This window comes from Sciurus vulgaris, assembly GCF_902686455.1.
Source record: "Sciurus vulgaris genome assembly, chromosome: 2".
Taxonomy (NCBI): Eukaryota; Metazoa; Chordata; class Mammalia; order Rodentia; family Sciuridae; genus Sciurus; species Sciurus vulgaris.
This window is the reverse complement of record NC_136462.1, coordinates 62,807,336-62,827,294: the sequence shown is the minus strand read 5'-3', so window position 1 is coordinate 62,827,294 and position 19,959 is coordinate 62,807,336. Positions and strand designations below refer to the sequence as shown.

General features: G+C 34.2%; 1 protein-coding gene and 1 pseudogene across 17 annotated transcripts in view; both read left to right on the top strand.

The window, feature by feature from the left end:
* Window positions 1-15,820, top strand: part of MIA2 (MIA SH3 domain ER export factor 2) — a 112,249-nt gene extending 96,429 nt beyond the window's left edge. For all 16 annotated transcript variants that reach the window (XM_079119483.1, XM_079119482.1, XM_079119481.1 and 13 more), the window contains 4 exons: window positions 8,997-9,119; window positions 12,738-12,796; window positions 13,882-14,110; window positions 15,496-15,820. In XM_079119483.1, the coding sequence (XP_078975609.1) occupies window positions 8,997-9,119; window positions 12,738-12,796; window positions 13,882-14,110; window positions 15,496-15,662 (578 nt within the window). In that variant the 3' untranslated portion in view covers window positions 15,663-15,820. The remainder of the gene's footprint in view (window positions 1-8,996; window positions 9,120-12,737; window positions 12,797-13,881; window positions 14,111-15,495) is intronic.
* LOC306653633 (large ribosomal subunit protein eL21-like) lies at window positions 1,568-8,640 on the top strand (annotated as a pseudogene). The gene is made up of 2 exons: window positions 1,568-1,572; window positions 3,783-8,640. The product of its transcript is annotated as a large ribosomal subunit protein eL21-like (transcript).
* Window positions 15,821-19,959: the final 4,139 nt, after the last annotated feature.

The window sequence follows — 19,959 nt, the reverse complement described above, 5'->3', positions numbered from 1 at the left end:
AAATAAATAAATAAATAAATAAAAATCTAGGACTGGGGATGTGGCTCAGTGATTAAGCACCCCTGGATTCAATCCCTGGTACAAAAAAAGGACATTTAGGTTATTTTCAGTTTAGAATTATTATGAATGAAGTATTCGTATGTGTGTTTTTTGGTGTATGCGTTCATTTCAATATATATCTAGGATAGCAGTTGCTGAATCACAAGATAATGCTTATTGGTTAAGCTTTAGGACATTATACAAAATAGTATTCCTAAGGATTGGTGTATCATCAGCTTATACTCCTGCCAACAGTGACTTTTGAATTTTAACTTCTCCCGATTAGTAATAGTTTTATGATTTAAATGTGCAATTCCCTGATTATTAATTAGATTGTATTACTTTTTAATAAGTTTATTGGACATTGAGATTTTTTTCTTTTTTGTCATGTACTGTTTTTTTTTTTTTTTTTGAGGTACTGGAGATTGAACCCAGGGCCTCACATGTGGTAGGCAAGTGCTCTACCGATGAATTAAAATTCTAGTGCTGTTTTTTACCTTTTTGAGTTGCATGTTGACTTTTTAATTTGCACATTTTTGACTTTTCTGTTTTCTGGAAATGAGCTCTTTTCATTCACAGTTCATATATATGACAGATGTCTTGGACAACCCTGGTTTGCTCTTTTATTTTCTTACTGGTTTTTTGATGAATAAAGTATTTTGATATTAATATGGTTCAGTTTACCAGTCCTTTCTTATATAGTTGCTTTTTTTTTTTTTTTTTGTTTAAGAAATTTATCCTTCTGAATGCAGTAATCGCAGCTACTTGGGAGGCTGAGGCAGAAGGATTGAAAGTTTGAAGCCAGCCTTGGCAATTTAGTGAGATCCTGTTTCAACTCCAACATAAAAAAGGCTGGGGCATAGCTCAGTGGGAAAGCAGTCCTGGGTTCAAGTCCCAGGAATACAAAGAAAAAAAGAGATATCTTTCTTTACTTTCTAGGTTATGAAGGTACTATCCTATGGTATATACCAAATATTTGTACTATCACCATAAGATCTCTAATCTACCTGGAATAAATTTTGTGTGAACAGTATCTAAAAGTATCAAACTTATTTTTTTTTTTTTGTTTGAACCCAGGACCACTTAACTACTGAGCCACATCGTTAGCCCCTAGCCCTTTATATTTTTTAAATTTTGAGATGGTTGCTGAAGCCGGTCTTAAACTTGTGATCTTAAACTTATGCTTCAGCCTCCTTAGCTGTTGGGATTATAGGCATGTGCCACCATGTTTGGCTCAAATTTCATTTTGCTTCATAATGTCAAGTTGATTAACACCACTAATTAAAAAACACTCCTTTCTTTAGTGTCATCTTTGTCATAAATTAAGTGCATACGTGTCAGTGAGGTTCTGGCTTTCTATTAAGTTCTTTTGGCCTCTTATCTATACCAGATTACATGTCTTTATTTCATTCTGCCCTCCTTCCCTCTCTCCCCTTTTTTTTTCTTTCTTTCAGTTGAACCCAGTGGTGCTTTATCCTGAGCTACATTATCAGCCCTTTTTATTTTTTGAGACAGGGTGGCCTCAAACATGAGGTAAATTGTTCAGTTTAGCCTTGGGCTTTCTATTCTCCTCCCTTTGTCCCTTATACCTGGGATTACAGCTGTGTAACACTGTGCCTGGCGTAATTTCTAAAGCTTTGAATGAGTGTTGATGTTTGGTAAATAAGTCTTACCTCCTTTGTTTTCCTCTTCAGGATTGTTTTGACTATTCTTAGCCCTCAATTCCCTAAAAATTTTAGCATCTATGGGCCGATTTCTTAAAAATTCACTGGAATTGAAACTGGTGAATATAGAATTTACTTTGATGATCTGTAATGAATTTCAACACTTATTTTCTCCTACTGCTTTGTAATTTTCTATGTGAATATCTGGCACATTCTGTTAGTTTTATTTCTAGTCACATAATATTTTTATGCAATTATAATGGTATCTTAAAAATTTTTATTTTCTGTTTTGGTACATAAAATAATTGATTTTGTGTATTGTTCTTGTATCCAGTAACCTAATCTACTTTAGATTTTCTACATAAATAATGATATTGTCTTGAATAATTGTAGTTTAATTTCTTCTTTCCAAATCTTTTCATATTTTATTACAAGTATGTATGTATGTACATATGTATACATATTTTATTTTCCTTTGCCCCAGGGACTGGGTTCATTAATTTCCAAAAGTGGAATTTTTCAGGTATCTTTTGTTATTATTATCTAGTTTATTTTCAGTTTGGTTCAAGTATATAAATATATGATTTAAGTCCTTTGAAATTTGTTGAAACTTGCTTTATGAATGGTTTGGTAAATATTCCATACATACTTAGAAGCAATATGTATTCTTTGTAGGTTGGCCACAGAAATGTGTGTGTGTGTGTGTTTAATAAAATATATTATTTGTTCCTCACATCTTTTATATCTTTTATTACATGTTTTATTAACCTATTTTGACACATTAATATATGTGACTATACCAGTCTCCTTTTGTTTTGTGTGGTGTATCTTTTTCTGTCAGCCTTCTTATATTCTTTTATTTAGTGATATTTCTTATAAGCTTCATATTGTTAGTTTTAATTTTAATTTTTATTTATTCTGACAGATATTTGAGCCTAAACCTATTTTGCTATGTATGTTTATTTCTCTCTAATCATTCCCACATCCCCATTATCTTGGTACTTAATCATTCTTTTTACTAATGATCCTTCCAGAGAGAATTTTTGTTTGCTTCAGGAAGCAAGAGGTATTAATAATTTAGGATCACAATTAGAGATTGTGATCCTCCAGAGTTTTTATTTCTGATTTATTCTTCTATGATAAATCCTTTGGGATTACATCCAATGAATTTACCAGCATCCCTGCTCCTGCCCTTGCAGGCCATAAACTTCAAGTCAGTAATCTCCTTTGGAATTGGCAGATGCCTCCTTGAAAAGTAGCCTCAAATTGCTGGGCTGGCCTGAGTTTCCTTATTTTTTCAGATCTCGTTCTTATAATACTTCCTTGCTTTGTTAGTCCTTGATATTTTTAAAATATTTAAAAAAGATTTTAAAAAGCATGTTTTGTCTAGTATAGCTAGTTCTTTTAAAAAAAATTTTTTTTAGATGTTGACATACCTTTATTTTTTTATTCATTTATTTATATGTGGTGGCTGAGGATCGAACCCAGTGCCTCACACGTGCTGAATGAGTGCTCTACTAGTGAGCCCCAGCCCCAGCCCCTATAGCTGGTTCTTAAAAGGAAGATTGGTCTAATTGGTAGTCTGTCATTACAAAGAAACAGAATTCACCTTGTTTTTAATTAATATCTTTGGGTTTTTTGTTTTCTTAGTAACAAAAACAAGATAGAGAAAAGCAAAAGAACATTATAAAACATTTGTAATCCCACTTACCCAGAGAGGGATGTGTTTTCTTCCAGATCTTTTTTTTAACGTGTATATAATCACATATACACGTTCATATGTATTTTCACATTTCAGTAATGAAAATGGGATTTTATCAGATATCTCCTGCTCTGGTAATATTGCATAAAACTACCCAGAATGCCTTAAAACAACAGTCTTCATTTAGCCTATGCTGTGTTCTTTTGATTCTTCTGATCTTAGCCAACAGGTGTTGTTTGACTTTTAGCTGGTGTGACCTGGCCTTGGCTTCAGAGATTCAGTTCTGTTTGTGAGTCTCTCATCCTTGTGTTGACTGAGGATAGGAGTAGAAAATGAGAATCAAGCATTTTAAAGCTTCTCTCTCTGCTTTCTACCAGAACCACCATCTTCCAGGGATTGGCCAAAGTGACAAACACAAAGGAAAAGAGGAGAGGAACCTGATATATGTTCTCTAGACCTTTTAGAAAGTTGTTCCTTTGGCCACATATATGCTAATCTATAAGAAGGGTAATATTATAGACATTAAGAAAATGGGTACTGTTCAAAGAGAAATACCCCACAAATGTTAACAGGGTAAAACTGGGAGAGTCTACAGTGTTACCCAGCATGCTGTTGGCATTGTGAACAAGCAGGTTAAGGGCAAGATTCTTGCTAAGAGAATTAATGTGCGTATTGAGCATATTAAATATTAAGCACTCTAAGAGTTGAGACAACTTCCTAAAACTTGTGAAGAAAAATGATCAAAAAAAGAAGGAAACCAAGAAGAAAGGTACCTGGGTTTTGCTGAAGCACCAGCCTATGCCACCCAGAGATGCCCGTTTTGTGAGAACAAATGGAAAGGAGTCTGAGCTGTTCGAACCTATTTCCTGTGAATTCATGGCATAATAAATATAATAAACAAACAAAACAACAACAACAACAAACAACCTAAAGGCCCATGGACTATAATAATGATTTTCTTAATTAAAAAAAAAAAAAAAAAAAAAAAGCCTCCCTCTGAGTCATACCACCTAACATTCAGTTGACCAAAGCAAGTCACATTACAATTTAGAATTAAATGGACAGGAAATATATTCTCCTTCTTCAGGACAAGGCAGCAGGGAGAAATGAAGAATTGAATTTATGAATAGAATCTACCAGAGGGATCATACTTTTATAATGTATTTTCACTTATTATATAATTATGTTTAAAAAGTTAATTTTTGTACTACATTTTTAAGATTCCACCTTATATTCTTCTAACTAGTCTGATTTTTCCTTTCCTAAGAGGGTGTAGTAATAGAGAAGAATAAGAGTCTTAATCCTTTGCAAATCTACGTAGAGTAGATACATGAACTAAAGGGAATTATGTCATTTCCCATTCACTGTACTTTTTTGAACTTTCATAGTCTTAGTTTTAATTGTTTAGAAGAAGGAAGTGTTTATGTGGTTTCTGTTACTTTTGTCAGTACTTCCCTTTTACTGATTCGGGTTATATATTTTATGTAAGAGGTAGAAAAGAGACTAAGGAACTATACTTTGGTGATATAATCATAAGGTAAGTCTGGTCTCCTTACTAGCATGCTTAAAAACTTGCTTTTTTGTCTTTTTCTTGAAGAGCTAAACAAATAAGAGACATATACAGCCTAATTGATGAGAATGCTTTTAACGCTTATGTTAAGAAACAAAGGCAGGCTAGCAGATCAGACTACCTCAGAGAGCTCTGCAAGTAGGGACGTAGATATTTACTGGTTTTTATGCAGAGATCATTGTTCTGCTTTGTGAACATCTTTCAGATAAGATTCATTTGGTGGATTTAAATTTTATCTTAACTTAGACTCCTCTTTATCTCCTTGATGAGATTATGAAATCTTCATAAAGCTAATGAGGTGTCCTAAAATTTTTACTTAATCTATGCTTTTATTCTCTCAGAGGATGTTTATTTTAAAGTTGTTCACAAATTTTAGGGCTACTACTTTTTTAGGGAGTTTATATCTCAATCACATATCTTCTTACACAGTGATCCTCTATGAATTTTAATGCTTAATATTTTGTTGATAAGTACTTCTTTATGTATATTTGTATAAACCATTAAACTGTGAATCATTTGTCAGTGTTCCTGAAGAGAGAGGGTTGATGAGAGATGAGGATCTGGGAACAAATGCAGACAACTTTCTGAAAAATTTTACTTTGAATGAAGGAGAGACATGAGATGGTAGCAGGAATATAAAGTGTTTTGTTTTTTAACAGATGATAATATTACTACATGTTTATCTGCTGATAGGAATAATCCAGGATAGAGGAAATGGATGTTATATGGGAGAGGGTATTGATAGAAAAGTGAAACCCTTGAGTGGTAAGCAGGAGGCATGGGATCCAGACTGTAATTAGAGAAACAAATAGAATCTGAGTTACTTAACCATTGTGAAAGGAAGAAAGACAGAGCAAGTGAATACAAATGTAGAGACTGGGAGGGTAAGTGGAGGTGTCTACTTGCTTCAGTTTTCTTGACATGGCTAGATCATCAGATTAGGGGAATGGGAACGGAAAGGATTGTCAGGGATTTGGAGAAAGAAAAAGACATAAATAGCCATTTGGGAAAGTGGAGGAACTTAAACATGAGTGAAATGTAGTATGATTTCAGGGTATTCTTGAATATCACTCATAACCATGAATTCAGTTTACCATTATAGTTACTTTTGGGTGTTAATTTTGTGCCATATACTGTGTTAAGTGCTTTTTTATTAATCATTCTAACACTCTAGAAGTTCTATTTTATTATTTTCATTTTACAGATAAAGAAACAAAATTACAGAAAGGTTAGGTAACTTGCCGAAGGACTCATAAGTGAGATATTTTTGCACAGTCCTGTTTGTCGTTTTCTAGGATTTACATATTAATATTTGCTTCAAGTATGTGTGTGTTTAAATATGTAAGTAAAACAAAAAAAAAAGCATAAAAAGTATAAATGTGTAAGACATAAATAAGTGGGTTGAAGTCTATTCCATTTTTCTTTCCTGGGCATGTTACCTTCCTTTCTTTAAAGGCAACAACTGCTTCTGTATAAACTTTCAGTCCACATATAGTAAAAAACCATTATTTTGTCAACTTTGTTATCAACATTATTTACATGTTAATTAATATATATAAAGTTTATTATTTTAATTTCAGTACAATATTTCAGTATATATAAATAAACTACAATATAGTTAACCAATCTCTGTTGATGAGTATTGTAGAGTGTTTCCAGGGTTTCACTGTTGATAACAATGCGGTCGTTAGCACTTTTTGTACACTTGTTCTGTGCATTTGACCAGGAAATGGAATTGCTGGGTAAAACACATTCATATTTTCATTTTTAGTAGTTTGCTCCATTTGTCAAGAGTAGCTATAAATGATGTATATGAGATAGTTGTTTCTCCAGTATAATTCTTGGTTTGTGAAATTGTTTCATCATGCCTGTGTATTTATTCCCACTCTTCATTCATTAGTCTCTCTGATCCTTTTTCTTTTCCCATTCTTTCTTTTTAATCATCTGTTCTCTTACAAAGTCTTGGAAAACAAAGGTATAAAAGCAGAAAGAAAAGGATGAGCCATTCATGTACTTACTTTCTATATTTCAGTCTTTTGTTCATTGTATGCCTTCCATCTAGCTTTATCGTGTGTGTGTGTGCGCGCGCGCGCGCCCCCTCTGTATGTTTAACCAGTATACCCTTGTTTACTTGTTCATTCTTAACTTTTCTTTTAGGGAAGTTTTACTACCTCTTTAACACCATTTCTGATTTCTCCAATCAACATTAGGCCAGCTCATTTGTTTATATATGTGTGTGTGTGTGTGTGTGTGTGTATTCGTGTGTTTATTCCCCTAAATTATGACATTAATCTCATTATATTTACTGATATTTATCACTGTTAGATTAGAAGGGCACAAACTGTATTGAGACAACACTGTATTGCTAGTATCTAGCACTTTCAGACCTTGGTAGATTTAAGGAACAGATTGTTTTTGTCAGTGGAGGGCAACAAGGGCATATGATTTATAAAACAGTAAATTTGTAACAAAATTTTAAAAAATTTTTCTGAGGTTGCTCATGTTGTGGCAAGTATTTTAGAAGCAAAATATTGATACGTTATCTTGAGACCTGATTAAGAAAGAGTTGAGAGATTTTTAGGTTTCCCTGTTTCACCCTCTTGCCAAACTCTGCCATTTAATTAATCCTGTACTTAAAATAGAAAGGAAGAACTCAGTTTAGATCTGTGGTTGGTGCTGGCCTTTACTTTCACAGGGCTAATTCTGCTCCACTGAGACAGCTTTTTGCTAAGTTTCTAAAAAAGCATGTAAATGAACCTCCAAGACTATCTGCATTTTTCTGTCTTCAGTTACATCCCATGACTCTTGGAAGCTCATTAAATTCAATTCTCTCCATTGACTCTGGTTGATGCTAGGTGGTATCCTTAGCTTTGTGTGGGGGGAATGTTTCGGTAAAGTCCCATGTGACTGAATCAGAAGAGGAGTGACATATGTAATAATTATTAGATACAATAATGATTATGCGGAGTTAACATTCTGAACCACTGCCTGGGACCATCATGGAAAGCAGTTTGGGACTGTTTGTTCATCTCTGTAATAGGATGGGAGTGAGTCTCACAGTTCACCCTCTTTCATCTTCTCCATGTATTTGGAGTTGGACATAAGAATACCTGGCAGAGATTGCCATCACCTTTTAAGGATGAGATAGACTATTTTTTCAAGAACGTTGAGTTCCATAAGGACTCAGGAATGATCATTTTGTCATCATAAATGATCCCTAGGGACAAAGGATGGTGGCTGTAGATGAATCTAAGTAAAAGTCGTTGTCCAAATTTGTGTCTCTCCAGATGTCTTTATTCTCAGTAGTGTGAACCTTCTATTCATCTGTCGAGTCAGAGATCTTTTTCCTTTAGTTTGGGATGGATGCTGAGTTCTACAATGTTGAATTTAGTGAAAATTTTATCACTGATGATTTCTGAATGATGCTTTTTCTGCAGTAGTGTCAATTTGTCACTTGTATTGCTATAAAACAAGTTTATTGGTATGCTTACCTTTTCTTTTCTTTTTTTTCTCCCTGTGATAGTAGCTTTCTCCTGTCTTTGTTGATATGTTGGTTTATTCACTTTACTCTATCATAATAATAGTAGTAACAGAAGTTAAATGAATTTATGTATAAATATAATTTTAACTAAATTCTGTTTTCACTTATTCTATCAAGATTAATTGTTCAAATATTTTATACTCAAATAGTTTTTTTATATTATATATAAATATATATACATGTATATTATATGTATGTATATATATATGTTTTATTTTAGGAATTGACTCAAATAGATTTAACTCACATTTTTATACACAGTAATTGAAATGTTCAAAATCCAAGGTAGTAGATTACACTTATATTCAATATAAAAGCAAAGTTATTGCTTATATTATGCAGTTTTTCTAAAATTAATATTGCCTACCAATAATATGGGTCAGAGATTTTTGGAAGCAGGAGAAATGTCTGAGTTGGGTAAAATTATTTAAACTAGATTATGTTTATATTAATGAAGATTTTTAAATATCTGTTTTGTAGGACAACCATATTCTGATCCACCTCTTCCTCTACAAAGGCAAGATAGATATTATTCTAATTCTGGTAGACTCTCTGGACCAGCAGAACTCAGAAGTTTTAATATGCCTTCTTTGGATAAAGTGGGTAAGAAATACTTTGTGTGTTTAAATAATAGTGGCATACTAAGGAACGGGAAGCTGAATGAAAGACTAATTTAAATTTATATCTGGTAGCTCTTAAGACTGGAATCTCTTTCCTAAAACTTCCTGGTTTTGTTTCTTTTTATATTGTACACAGACATGATATCTAGATATATTGTGATGTTTGGTTTGAGCACTATGGTAACGGGTTTCCTCTACATACCTCTGATGATAAACTTTATTCCATGGCTAATTTGAAAAATTTTCCAGTCTACTTACCTATATCCTGTTTAATAAACAGGAGACTTAGGCAAAGAAATGTGAATGGATATGAGAAAGTCCACCAGAAAAACAATTTGGGTACATGTTCTATTGATAGTTTAATCAGTTACCTTGTTAGAACATTTCATAAGTAGATGTAATTAACATTTACTGAGCAATCTATTGTTGGTCAGGCACTCTTTTACTTAAACTACCTCACAACCACCCACTGAAGTTAGGAAATATATGCATCTAGTGTAGCAATCAAAAGTGTTTAACTTAAGAAAGCAAAATAATTTTTAAAAAGTGGAGTATTAAAATAAATTTATTGGTAAGATGTTTCCTCAGGAAAGGAGACTCTATTATATGCTCTGATACACACACATACACACACATATATATAATAATAATAAAACTGAGTTATTAATCTGTTGTCAAGGTTATTATGAGGGTTTACTGAATATGCTTTGAAGTGTTTTGTGTAAATAAAAAGTTCTATATAAATATATTATTAGTTTGTCAGTATATGAACTTATGCTCTATTATATGTATATGTCATTTTATGTATTTATATATTAGTCAGTTTATGTCAGTACATGAAGGAGAATGGTGAGAGATATGGTTGAAACATTGACTAGCACTATAGTGACTCTGCCAATATTTATTGAGTGAAAATGAATTCTCATTTAATCTTCATGAAGCCCCATGAAGGCAGATATTTTATTATCCTCATTTTTGGATGAAGAAACTGAGGTTCAAAAAGGTGCTCAAGATCTTTTGGAAATATCAGAGGCAAGATTTGATTGCATGTCTGTCTGACTTTAGAGCTATGGCCTTGATGACTGTACTTTACTGAAAAGAGGGGGTACTGGAACCAGCCATCAGTGCACTTCAACATAGTCATGTGTTGCTTAACAACAGGGATATATTCTAAGAAATGTACGTTAGATGATTTCAGTGTCTTGCAAACATCAGAGAGTGTACTTAATGCAACTAAGATGCTACAGCATCACTAGGCAACTTTTTCTTATGGCCTCACCATTGTATACGTGGCCCATCATTGTCCAAAACATCATTACATGGGCAGAACTAATCTATTGAATGCTTACTATGTAACAGGCATTATGGTAGTTGCCAAATGTCAGTGGTGAACAGGAGTTCCGAATTCCTTATACCCTGACATCTAATAAAGGCTTACAGCAGTTATATTGTATAGTGGCAATAATTATCAGTGCAAGTGTGCTGGGAACATAATGGGGCACTAACCTAGATGAGGTGTTGGTATTTTGAGAGTGAGATAGTCAAGAAAAATTTCTTAGAGAAAGTGACATGTTAGCTGAGAATTAAAGGAACAGTTAGCTAGGTCAAAATGATAATGATAAATTCATCAGATGAGAGACTAGTATATCTAAAGATTTAGAGTTAAGGGTGCCCAGTAAATGACTGAAACATGGAGTATGAGTCAGGGAATATTTAAACAAGTAGCCAAAGAGGTCAGCAGTGTAAATTTTGCAAGGCCTTGTAAAATCTATTTAGAAATTTGGGTGTTTTATTCTTAGGACAGTGGAAATGCATTAAAGAATTTTAAACAGAGCAACACTATAATAAGATCTGCATTTTAGAGAAATTTCTTTGGTGTTATAGAGATTAGATTGGAGGGAACTATAAAAATTGGAGGCAGGGTGACTTTCTAGGAGCAATGACAGGAATCTAGATGAGTGATGGTGGTAATTTAGTTGGGGGGTGGTAAACTGATGTGAATAGACATGAAAAAAATAGAATTAGGAGGCTTTAGGATTGAAGGCATGTGAGAATTGAGGGAAAAGAAGCCTAGGCTGATGCTCAGGTTCCTGGCTGTAGTTCCTGGGCAAATAGAGAGACGTGCTGTTGAGAATTCTAAGACAAGGAACAAGGAGCAAGATTGATAAGAAAGATTATAAGTTATACTTTGAATAAAATTTGCAGTACTTGTGGTATAACTGCACTCATATTCAAGGAGACAGGTAAAACTTTGAGGTCCTGGGGAAAATATCTGAATACAAGTAACATATGGAAGTCATTAGTATGTACCAGCAGTATATACATATGCTGAGCAGTAGTATATATACATGTGTATCAGCAGTATATACAGAGTGGATTCACTGAACAAAGGAATGATTCATATCCTGGACAGGACAGAGTGGAATCAGTAGTTGTTGCAAATGGATTGCAGTAAAATGAAGCAAAATGGGAGAAATTCTGAACAATATGTACAGAACAATTCTTGATTTGAAGAGGACAGGGAGCTACAAAAGGATTCTCTTTTTCTTTCTTAGTTTAAATAGGAGAGATTAGAATCTAGCAGAAAGATAGGAAGGAGCCAACAGAAAGGGGACGATCACAGCTCTGGATCAGGGTCATATATTATCTAGAAGGATCCTTTTCCATGATAGTGGGAGGAAAGATCATAGGAATATAGCTGCAATATGTTTTTATATTTATCACAAAAGTTAAAGGAATGTGTGGTACAATTTTGAAGAGAATGGGGATTTGAATTGCTAAGGAGAAAGCTGGCTTAGAAGATATGGAAGGCCAGGCAGTGTGCAGCTGAAAGTATGGTAGAGATATTGGTCATGTGCCAGACCACATGACTTTTTTTTTTTTTTTTAAACTCCTGGCAGTACTAGTGTCTCAGGTATTGGAAAATAGAGGAGCAAAGGCAGATATCTGGTTTAGTCTAGGCTTGAAATGTTTTGAAGCACAGCTGAAAAATGACTAGTAGGGCAAGGATGAAATTATTGACCTTGAAATCTACTCAATTAGGGAAAGAAGGGAAGAGGGAAAACTAGAGGAGAGAACTAGACGCCTTAGAGACATCCAAGGACCGATGAAAGAATGACCAAATGAAAAATCTTAGAGAAAATAGGTAGTTGTGGCCAGAAAGAAGTTAGCATTTATTCCTTAGAGACTGAACTGTTTTTGATGATAAAGTCCAGGAACATTCATTTAAAAATAGGAGCTAAATTTAAATGGCTAAACTATATCACTTGAGGAAGGAAGAAAAAGAAGAAAGGGAGGGAGGGAAGGAGAAAAGGAGAAAGGTGCTACTTACCAGATGTCTCCTTATGATGCTGCTGCTGCAGGGTTGCTTAGGAACCAGCTGGAGAAATCACAGCCACAGACTGTTACAGAATTCTGAGTTTGCCAAAGTTTCCATGGCTCTCAAGCTGTTCTTGGTGCCTGAATACAGAATGCTGGTGTCAAACTGGTTTCTCTGCCAACAAGGGGAATGGGAAAATATCATTGCCCTTTGTAATCTGAAAATAATCTAGGCAAGCAGTGGTAAGTCATGTATATTTCATGGTTTAATTTTTATTTCTAGATGGGCCTATGTCTTTAGAAATGGAATCCAGTAGAAATGATACCAAAGATGATCTTGATGTAAGTACCGAAAGTGGAATTTTATCCATGTATTCCAGAACTTTCTAATCTCTTGACTTACTAGAATAGAATTTAAAGCTTATTCTCTCTTTTAGCAAATGAAGTTCCAATGTAACATTAAAGCTTCTTCTTTTCTGAATTGTAACCTGTGGAGATAAAGTACAACTTGCAGGCCAAAGATTTAAGTTAGTTTGCTAGTTGAGTACGAGTTTATATTCCCCTCCTTGAATTTTTACCTGAGTGTCTTTAAAGTACATATTTTAGTCAGCTTTTTCACTGCTGTGACTAAAAGACCAGACCAGAACAACTGTAGGGGAGGAAAAGTTTATATGAGGGCTCATAGTTTCAGATGTCTTAATCTACAGAAGGCTGACTCCATTCCTCGGGGCTCATCGTGAGGCAGGACATCATGGTGGGAGGGTGTGGTGGAGGGAAGTGGCTCACATCATGATCAGGAAGCAGAAGGAGAGACTCCACTCTCGAGATACAAAATATATACCCAATAGCCACACCCACAACGAACCACTTCCTCTAGCCACACCCCACCTGCCCCAAGTTACCACTCAATTAATCCCATCAGGGATTAATTCACTGATGGGGTTAAGGCTACAACCCAATCATTTCTCTTCTGAACCTTCTTGTTTTGTCTCACATGTGAGCTTTTGGGGGACACCACATCTAAACCATAACAGTACATTTTGTTTACTACATTTACAATATTGGTTTTAGTTATTTTGAAAATACAAGCTTTTTGCACTTTCTTGTGTTTTAGTATCTGCTTGGTACAAGATTGTGTATTTTGATACTCTTGGACTATATCTGTGTTTTATCTTTAACCAGAATATTACTTTATTGATTGAAGTTGTTTTCTGTTGAGTTAATAAAATATGTATAGTAGCTAAAATCTAACTGCTGGGTTAAAGTGGAAAACTGAATCTTTCTCTGTAGCTTTCTAAGACTGTCAGATTGTTTTCTACACATGTGCCTCTGTGCTTTCTTCCAAGCCTAAGATTTTCAGGAAGACTATTGAAAATTCTGTTGTTGTTGTTGTTTTTTAGTGACTGTTACCTGTCAATTTGTTACAGAATTCCAATGTGCCTGATTCATCTCTCCCTGCTGAAAACCAAGCAGCTGGCTCTCGCTTTATTTTTTCACCTCTTCCTCCAATCAGAGGTCCATTGTTTCCAGTGGATCCAAGGAGTCAGTTCATGAGAAGAGGACCTTCTTTTCCTCCACCTCCACCTCCTCCAGGAAACATGTATGGAGCATCTCGAGATTATTTTCCACCTGGCCCACCACCCCCTCCATTCCCAAGTAGGTTTTTTTTTTTCTTTTTTCTTTTTTTAAGCTTATTATGTGCTTTGCATGGTAAATCAGATGTTAATTTTTCTTTCTATTCATGTAGTAAGTAGTGCAGTGGAGGAACAATTTTTTTTTTTTTTTAATGTTCGGTGAGTGTGCCGTTACTTTTCCAACTGAAAAGGCATCCAACCATCAGTTAACCATAATGAAACTTCAGGTATAGGCAAAACAGAGGTAGAGATCTGGATTAATCTAGGCTTGAAATGTTTTTTTTTTTTTTTTTTTTTGGTACCAGGGATTGAACCCAGGGGACACTTAACCACTGAGCCACATCCCCAGCCCTATTTTGTATTTTATTTAGGGATAGGATCTCACTGAGTTACTTAGTGCCTCCTAGTTGCTAAGGCTAACGCTGAACTTTCGATCTTCCTGTCTCAAGCTCCCAAGCTGCTGAGATTACAGGCATGTGCCACCATGCCTGGCTTGAAAAGTTTTTAAGTACAACTGAAAAATGACTAATAGGCAAGGCTATTGATTTGTGGCTGAAGGGATTAAAGTGATTAAGCTTGATTTGTCTTAATGATGTGGAATTATTTCTGAATTTTAGTAGTCCAGAAAACCATTGACTTTTTGCAGGTCTTATGTTAAGACTAAAATTATCTGTACATTAATTGATAGAAAATATTGAACAATAGTTAAAATAATTACAGTTTATATGGCAGAATTAAAATTAGTGGCTAAAGTATTTTAAAAAGTCATTTTCATAAGTAGTAGTCTCAAGTGGTCCCACATAACACCTAAGGTGTATTTATCATGGTTGGCCTATTTGTTGAATTTATTGAAATTATTTCATGTCTTATATAAGAAAAAAGAATTTTTGTTTTTATGGTCATACTTTACCATTCAGAACCATAGGTTTCTGCAGAATAAATTATGATTACCAAATTATAGACAAAGCCTATTAGTTTTCTGAGGTAGTCATTCTTTTATTTCTTGTCTATTTTTAGTTTCAGATGAATTAAAATGAATTTTGGGGAATTTTAAGATGTTGGTGTAACTGGAAATGTTTTAATATAGTGTCAAGTCAGAATCACTAATCTGAATATTAAATCTGGTGAAACAATGTTTTTAAAGTAAGTTTGTATATTTTGAAGTAATTTTTATAAAATGTTGATAGGATAAAAATTGTGTCTAAAATTAATGGTATTATCATTAATCATATGTAATTGAAGAAAGTACCTTTTTTCACTGTAAAAATCTGTTAGATCAAATAGTTATTCTGGTGTCAATTTTGAATGTAAGAATAGGTACTGGAAGTTATAAACTATAGTGATTTAATAGGGCTACAGTACAGGTTCTTAAAGTTAAAAATGTTTTTTACCAATCTCTTTGAACAGTGAGAAATGTCTATTCACCGAGGGGTTTTCCTCATTATCTTCCCCCAAGAGCTGGATTTTTCCCCCCACCCCCACATTCTGAAAGTAGGAGTGAGTTCCCTTCAGGGTTGATTCCGCCTTCAAATGAACCTGCTACTGAACATCCAGAACCACAACAAGAAACCTGACAATATTTTTGACCTCTCTTCAAAAGTAATTTGACTTATCTCTTATTTTTAGTTTAAGTAACTGCTGTTACTTAAGTGATTATACTTTTGCTCAAATTGAAGCTTAATGGAATTATAATTCTCAGGATAGTATTTTGTAAATAAAGATGATTTAAATATGAATCTTATGAGTAAATTATTTCCATTTTATTTTATTCTAGATAGTATAACTATTTTAATTTGATTAATCCACTATTATATAAACAATAATGGGAGTTTTATATACGTAATCTTGCAGTTGGGGATATTTTAAACTCCAAACAATGTGTCTTTATGCCAAGAAATGTATTTACTATGATTGTAGCAGATGTGAAAGTAACTTTATGCTTAATGAAATACATTTTAATTGATTTGAAGTCTTGTTTGGCATTGATGATAATAAAAATCAGCTAGTTTTTCCATAAATATGGCTTCATAACTTAGTTTTTTTTCCTTGCACCAATGACTTTGTGGGCCTTTCTGATTTATCTTTTTAAAAATGTGCCCTCTTTCTTGCAAATGGACATGAATGACCCAAAGCAACAGTATAATACTTTAAAAAGTATTTTAATACTTTAAAAAGTATTCTAATACTTTAAAAAGTAAAAATTGTTCCTATTGTAAGGATAAACGAGGACATTGTCTAATGGTGAACTTTAGAATTTTGATTTTCTTAATTGAAACACTGGTTTTCATCTATGGTTTTGTTTTTTCACTATTCTTTTTAATTTGTAAGATATTTACTGTTTTCTGTGGGGATGTTGGATTTGCTACAGAATAATTGTATTGAGGCAATGTGTCATTTTGATCTTTGGACTCAGTATCTTTAGAGGGCTTCAGGCTTGTATCTTATTATTAATCTTGTACGTTCATGTGATTTTGAAAGGAAAGATAATGAAGCCCAACTAATAAGTATCACAACACAAACAGTTAGTTGTTTTTAGTTGTTGACTTGACTTTTTTCTTCAGTGGCAAAAGACAGAAAATTAAATATTCTTGAACACAGCAGTGATGCATTTGTAATTGGAACACTTCATGTTAGCATTTCCCAGATGTTATTTGGAACCGTGGTCTTGGGAGGTATTTCTTTTCTTCTTCCATTACCATCTCCACCTTGGAGAAAAGGGTAAAATGCTTGGGTAAAATATTAAGTGAAATGTTTGTTTGCTATGGTCTAAATGTGTCCCTCCAAAATTCATGTTGGAATCCTAGTGCCCAAGGTATTAGGTGCCACAAACTGGAATGCTGTCTTAGTGATGGTAGAAACAAAAACAAGTCAGGTGAGAGAACAGACAGGAAAGGCTTTTAATAGGCCTGCTCCTAAGAGAAGGGAGATGCTGCACTGACAGGAGAGTGTCAGACTGGTTTCCCAATAAAGGGAGAAAGCTAGTTTTATTCTGATGAAAAGGCCTCTGCCAGGGGAGACTAAGGTTTAGGAATAAGGTTTAGGAATGTCAATTAGCTCTAGGTACATTTCATAGATGTGTTTTCCTTTTGCTATGAGTGTACGTTAACTCTGAGGAAGGCATGGTTAGTCAGTTGTCTTGAAGTCAGATATTAGTTTTTGTATCAATGCCACAGTCTGTGTAAACATCTGTCTTGTGATGAGTTGCTATAGCTGTTAAGAGAACACACAGGTGGAAAATAGAAGAGAACACAAATCATGGCAAATAACAAGGACCCTAGGAATGTGCTGTTTTGATGGCTCCTCAATTTTTATTCTTCATGTGTTTGTCCTTGAAGAGTCATGGCAAGAGCATATTGGCCCAAATGACCCACCTGGTCTTTGACGGTGATAGGGTTGTTTAGAGGGAGCTGGGTAAATCTCATAAAAACTTTTAATAGCTAACAGTCTATGAATTAAGGTGGGAGAGCATAGGAATAACCTTACACTGTCTTTTAATGTCTGTCAGGCCATGAGTTATGGTGGTCTCTAACTGTCTGAATATTACGAACTAGGGATTTTTGGGAGATGATTAGGTCAGAGGGTGGAACCCTCATAAATGGGATTTGCTCCTTTATTAAATAAGACCCATGGGAGTATTATAGATTGGATATGAAGTATCCTCCATAAACCAAATTAATCATTTGAATGGATTGCAGGGTAGTAATTGTAGATAGGTGGGGTGTGGCTGGAGGAAGTAGGTCACTAGGGGTGTACCCTTAGGGATATTTTATCTCTAACTTTTTTTTTTTTTTTTTTTGGTGGTGGTGCCAGGAATTGAACCCAGGGCCTAGTGCATGCAAAGCAAGCATTCTACCAACTGAGCTATATCCGCAGCCCCCTTGTCTCTAAGTTCTTAAGAGTGCCCCCTGCGCCCTCTCTGCTTCCTGGCTACCATAAATTGAGCAGCTTTCCTCTGCCATGCCCTTCCATCATGATGTTCTCCATCATCTTGGGCCCAGAGCAGTGGAGTTGACTGACCATGAACTGAACTTCTGAAACCATGAACCTCAAATAAACTTTTCCTCTAAGTTGTTATTGTCAGGTATTTTGATCACAGTGATGAAAAGCTGACCAACACAGGGAGCTTGCTTGACCCTCCTACCGTGTAAAGATGTGGCAAGAAGGCACTATCAGTAGTTAGAAAGCTAACCATCTCTGGAAACCAAATTTGTCAGAGCCTTTATCCTTTGGGACTTTATTAAGCTCCAGAACTGTAAGAAATAAATTTCTGCTGTTTATTAGCTTACCCAGTTTATAGCATTTTGTTATAGCTGCCTACGTGGTCTGCTGTAACAAAAAGCCAGATTTCAGAGGAAATAAAGACTACTTTTTGAAGATGGAGAGTGAAAAGTAGAAAAGAAATAGGAAAGACATTTTGAACATTCAAATCAATTGAATTTTTTTGTTTGTGCTAGAATAGGGGAGGCCTGTCATAGCTTAAGACAGAAGGAAAGGAGAGAGGAGGAGGAGGAGAAGGAGGCAATAGAGAACTGGAACAAATTGAGGAAGCAAAATCATAGGGGAGGTAGGGAGAGTATGGGATAAGAATGTAGTAGAAGACAGAAAGGCTTGCTGTAGGCTGTGTAGCTTAATGTACTTTGGGCTTATTCAATACATAAACATTTAGCTTTGAAATATTTTTACTAAAGTAATATAAAAAATTGAAACAAATCAAATAATAGAAAATATCTTACGATAGTAGGATAATATCCTTAGCTTTATGTCCCAGATAGTGTCTCTTGTTTAATTGGTTTTAAAGAATTTAAGAATGCGTAAAAATTTCCCTACTTAATTCAGGTGATTTTACAATTTTAGAAAATATGCTTATATCTCTTAATTCCTCTTTTATTAACTTGATTTATCAATTTGTGGCTTGATTCCTTGAGATGGAAGATTGGGATTTTGGCAATAATTTTTGTATTGGTATTTTTTAATCTTAATATATTTAAACTTCTATTAGTATCCCTGCCCTTAATTCTACTTTCCTTTTTTCCTCTACCCTGGGCAATATACTGCTTTATATTAGCTATACATTTATACTTTCAAATTTGCTAATAACTACAATTGTGCATACAAGTATAGCACTTCTTCTATAATTGTTCCATCGTTGATCTAAAATTTGAAAATCATTAAATATCACTTGTGTTAATATAATCATTTAAATATTATTCACTATCATACCAAATCATGTATTTAGTTTTTACTCTTTTGTTTATGAATTCCAGTGACATAATTTTTGGGTTACTCAGAAGAGAATGCTTTTGATCTTCAGGGTCAAATCAGTAATTTTTTCTTACCTCTCTCTTTCTTCACTCATTTGCCAATAATAGCACAAAATAATGACACATTTTAGTTTGCTTTATCTTTGGACGAATTGGCCTTGGGGCAAATACTCCCTTCACTCTTCAAGTGTGCTTTCTTTCCTTTTTTTCCTCCTCATGTTATTTGTCTTTATTATATACCAATTTATAAAAATTGTGTATTTGTTCTTTTTATATGACAGACATCATATCCTGATTTTTAAAAATTTCTCTTTCAAATCTTTTCTGTTGAGCTCGTGTGTGTGTGTGTGTGTGTGTGTGTGTGTGTGTGTGTGTGTAGTTTTTTATTAAGGACTTTTGTTCTGGAGTTCTTTGTTCTCCTGCAGCAGAACAGACTGTTTTCTTTCTAGTTCCATGAACAGAGTCTGCTCTTTTACATATTTCTTGGGATTGCTCTGCTGTTCCATCTGAATCCTAGACCCTCTGTCTTACTGGTTTTAATTTTTTTTTTTTTTTGTTTTTTGTTTTTCAGTCTCTTATTTTGCTGAAATTCACTGTGAGGTAAATTTTT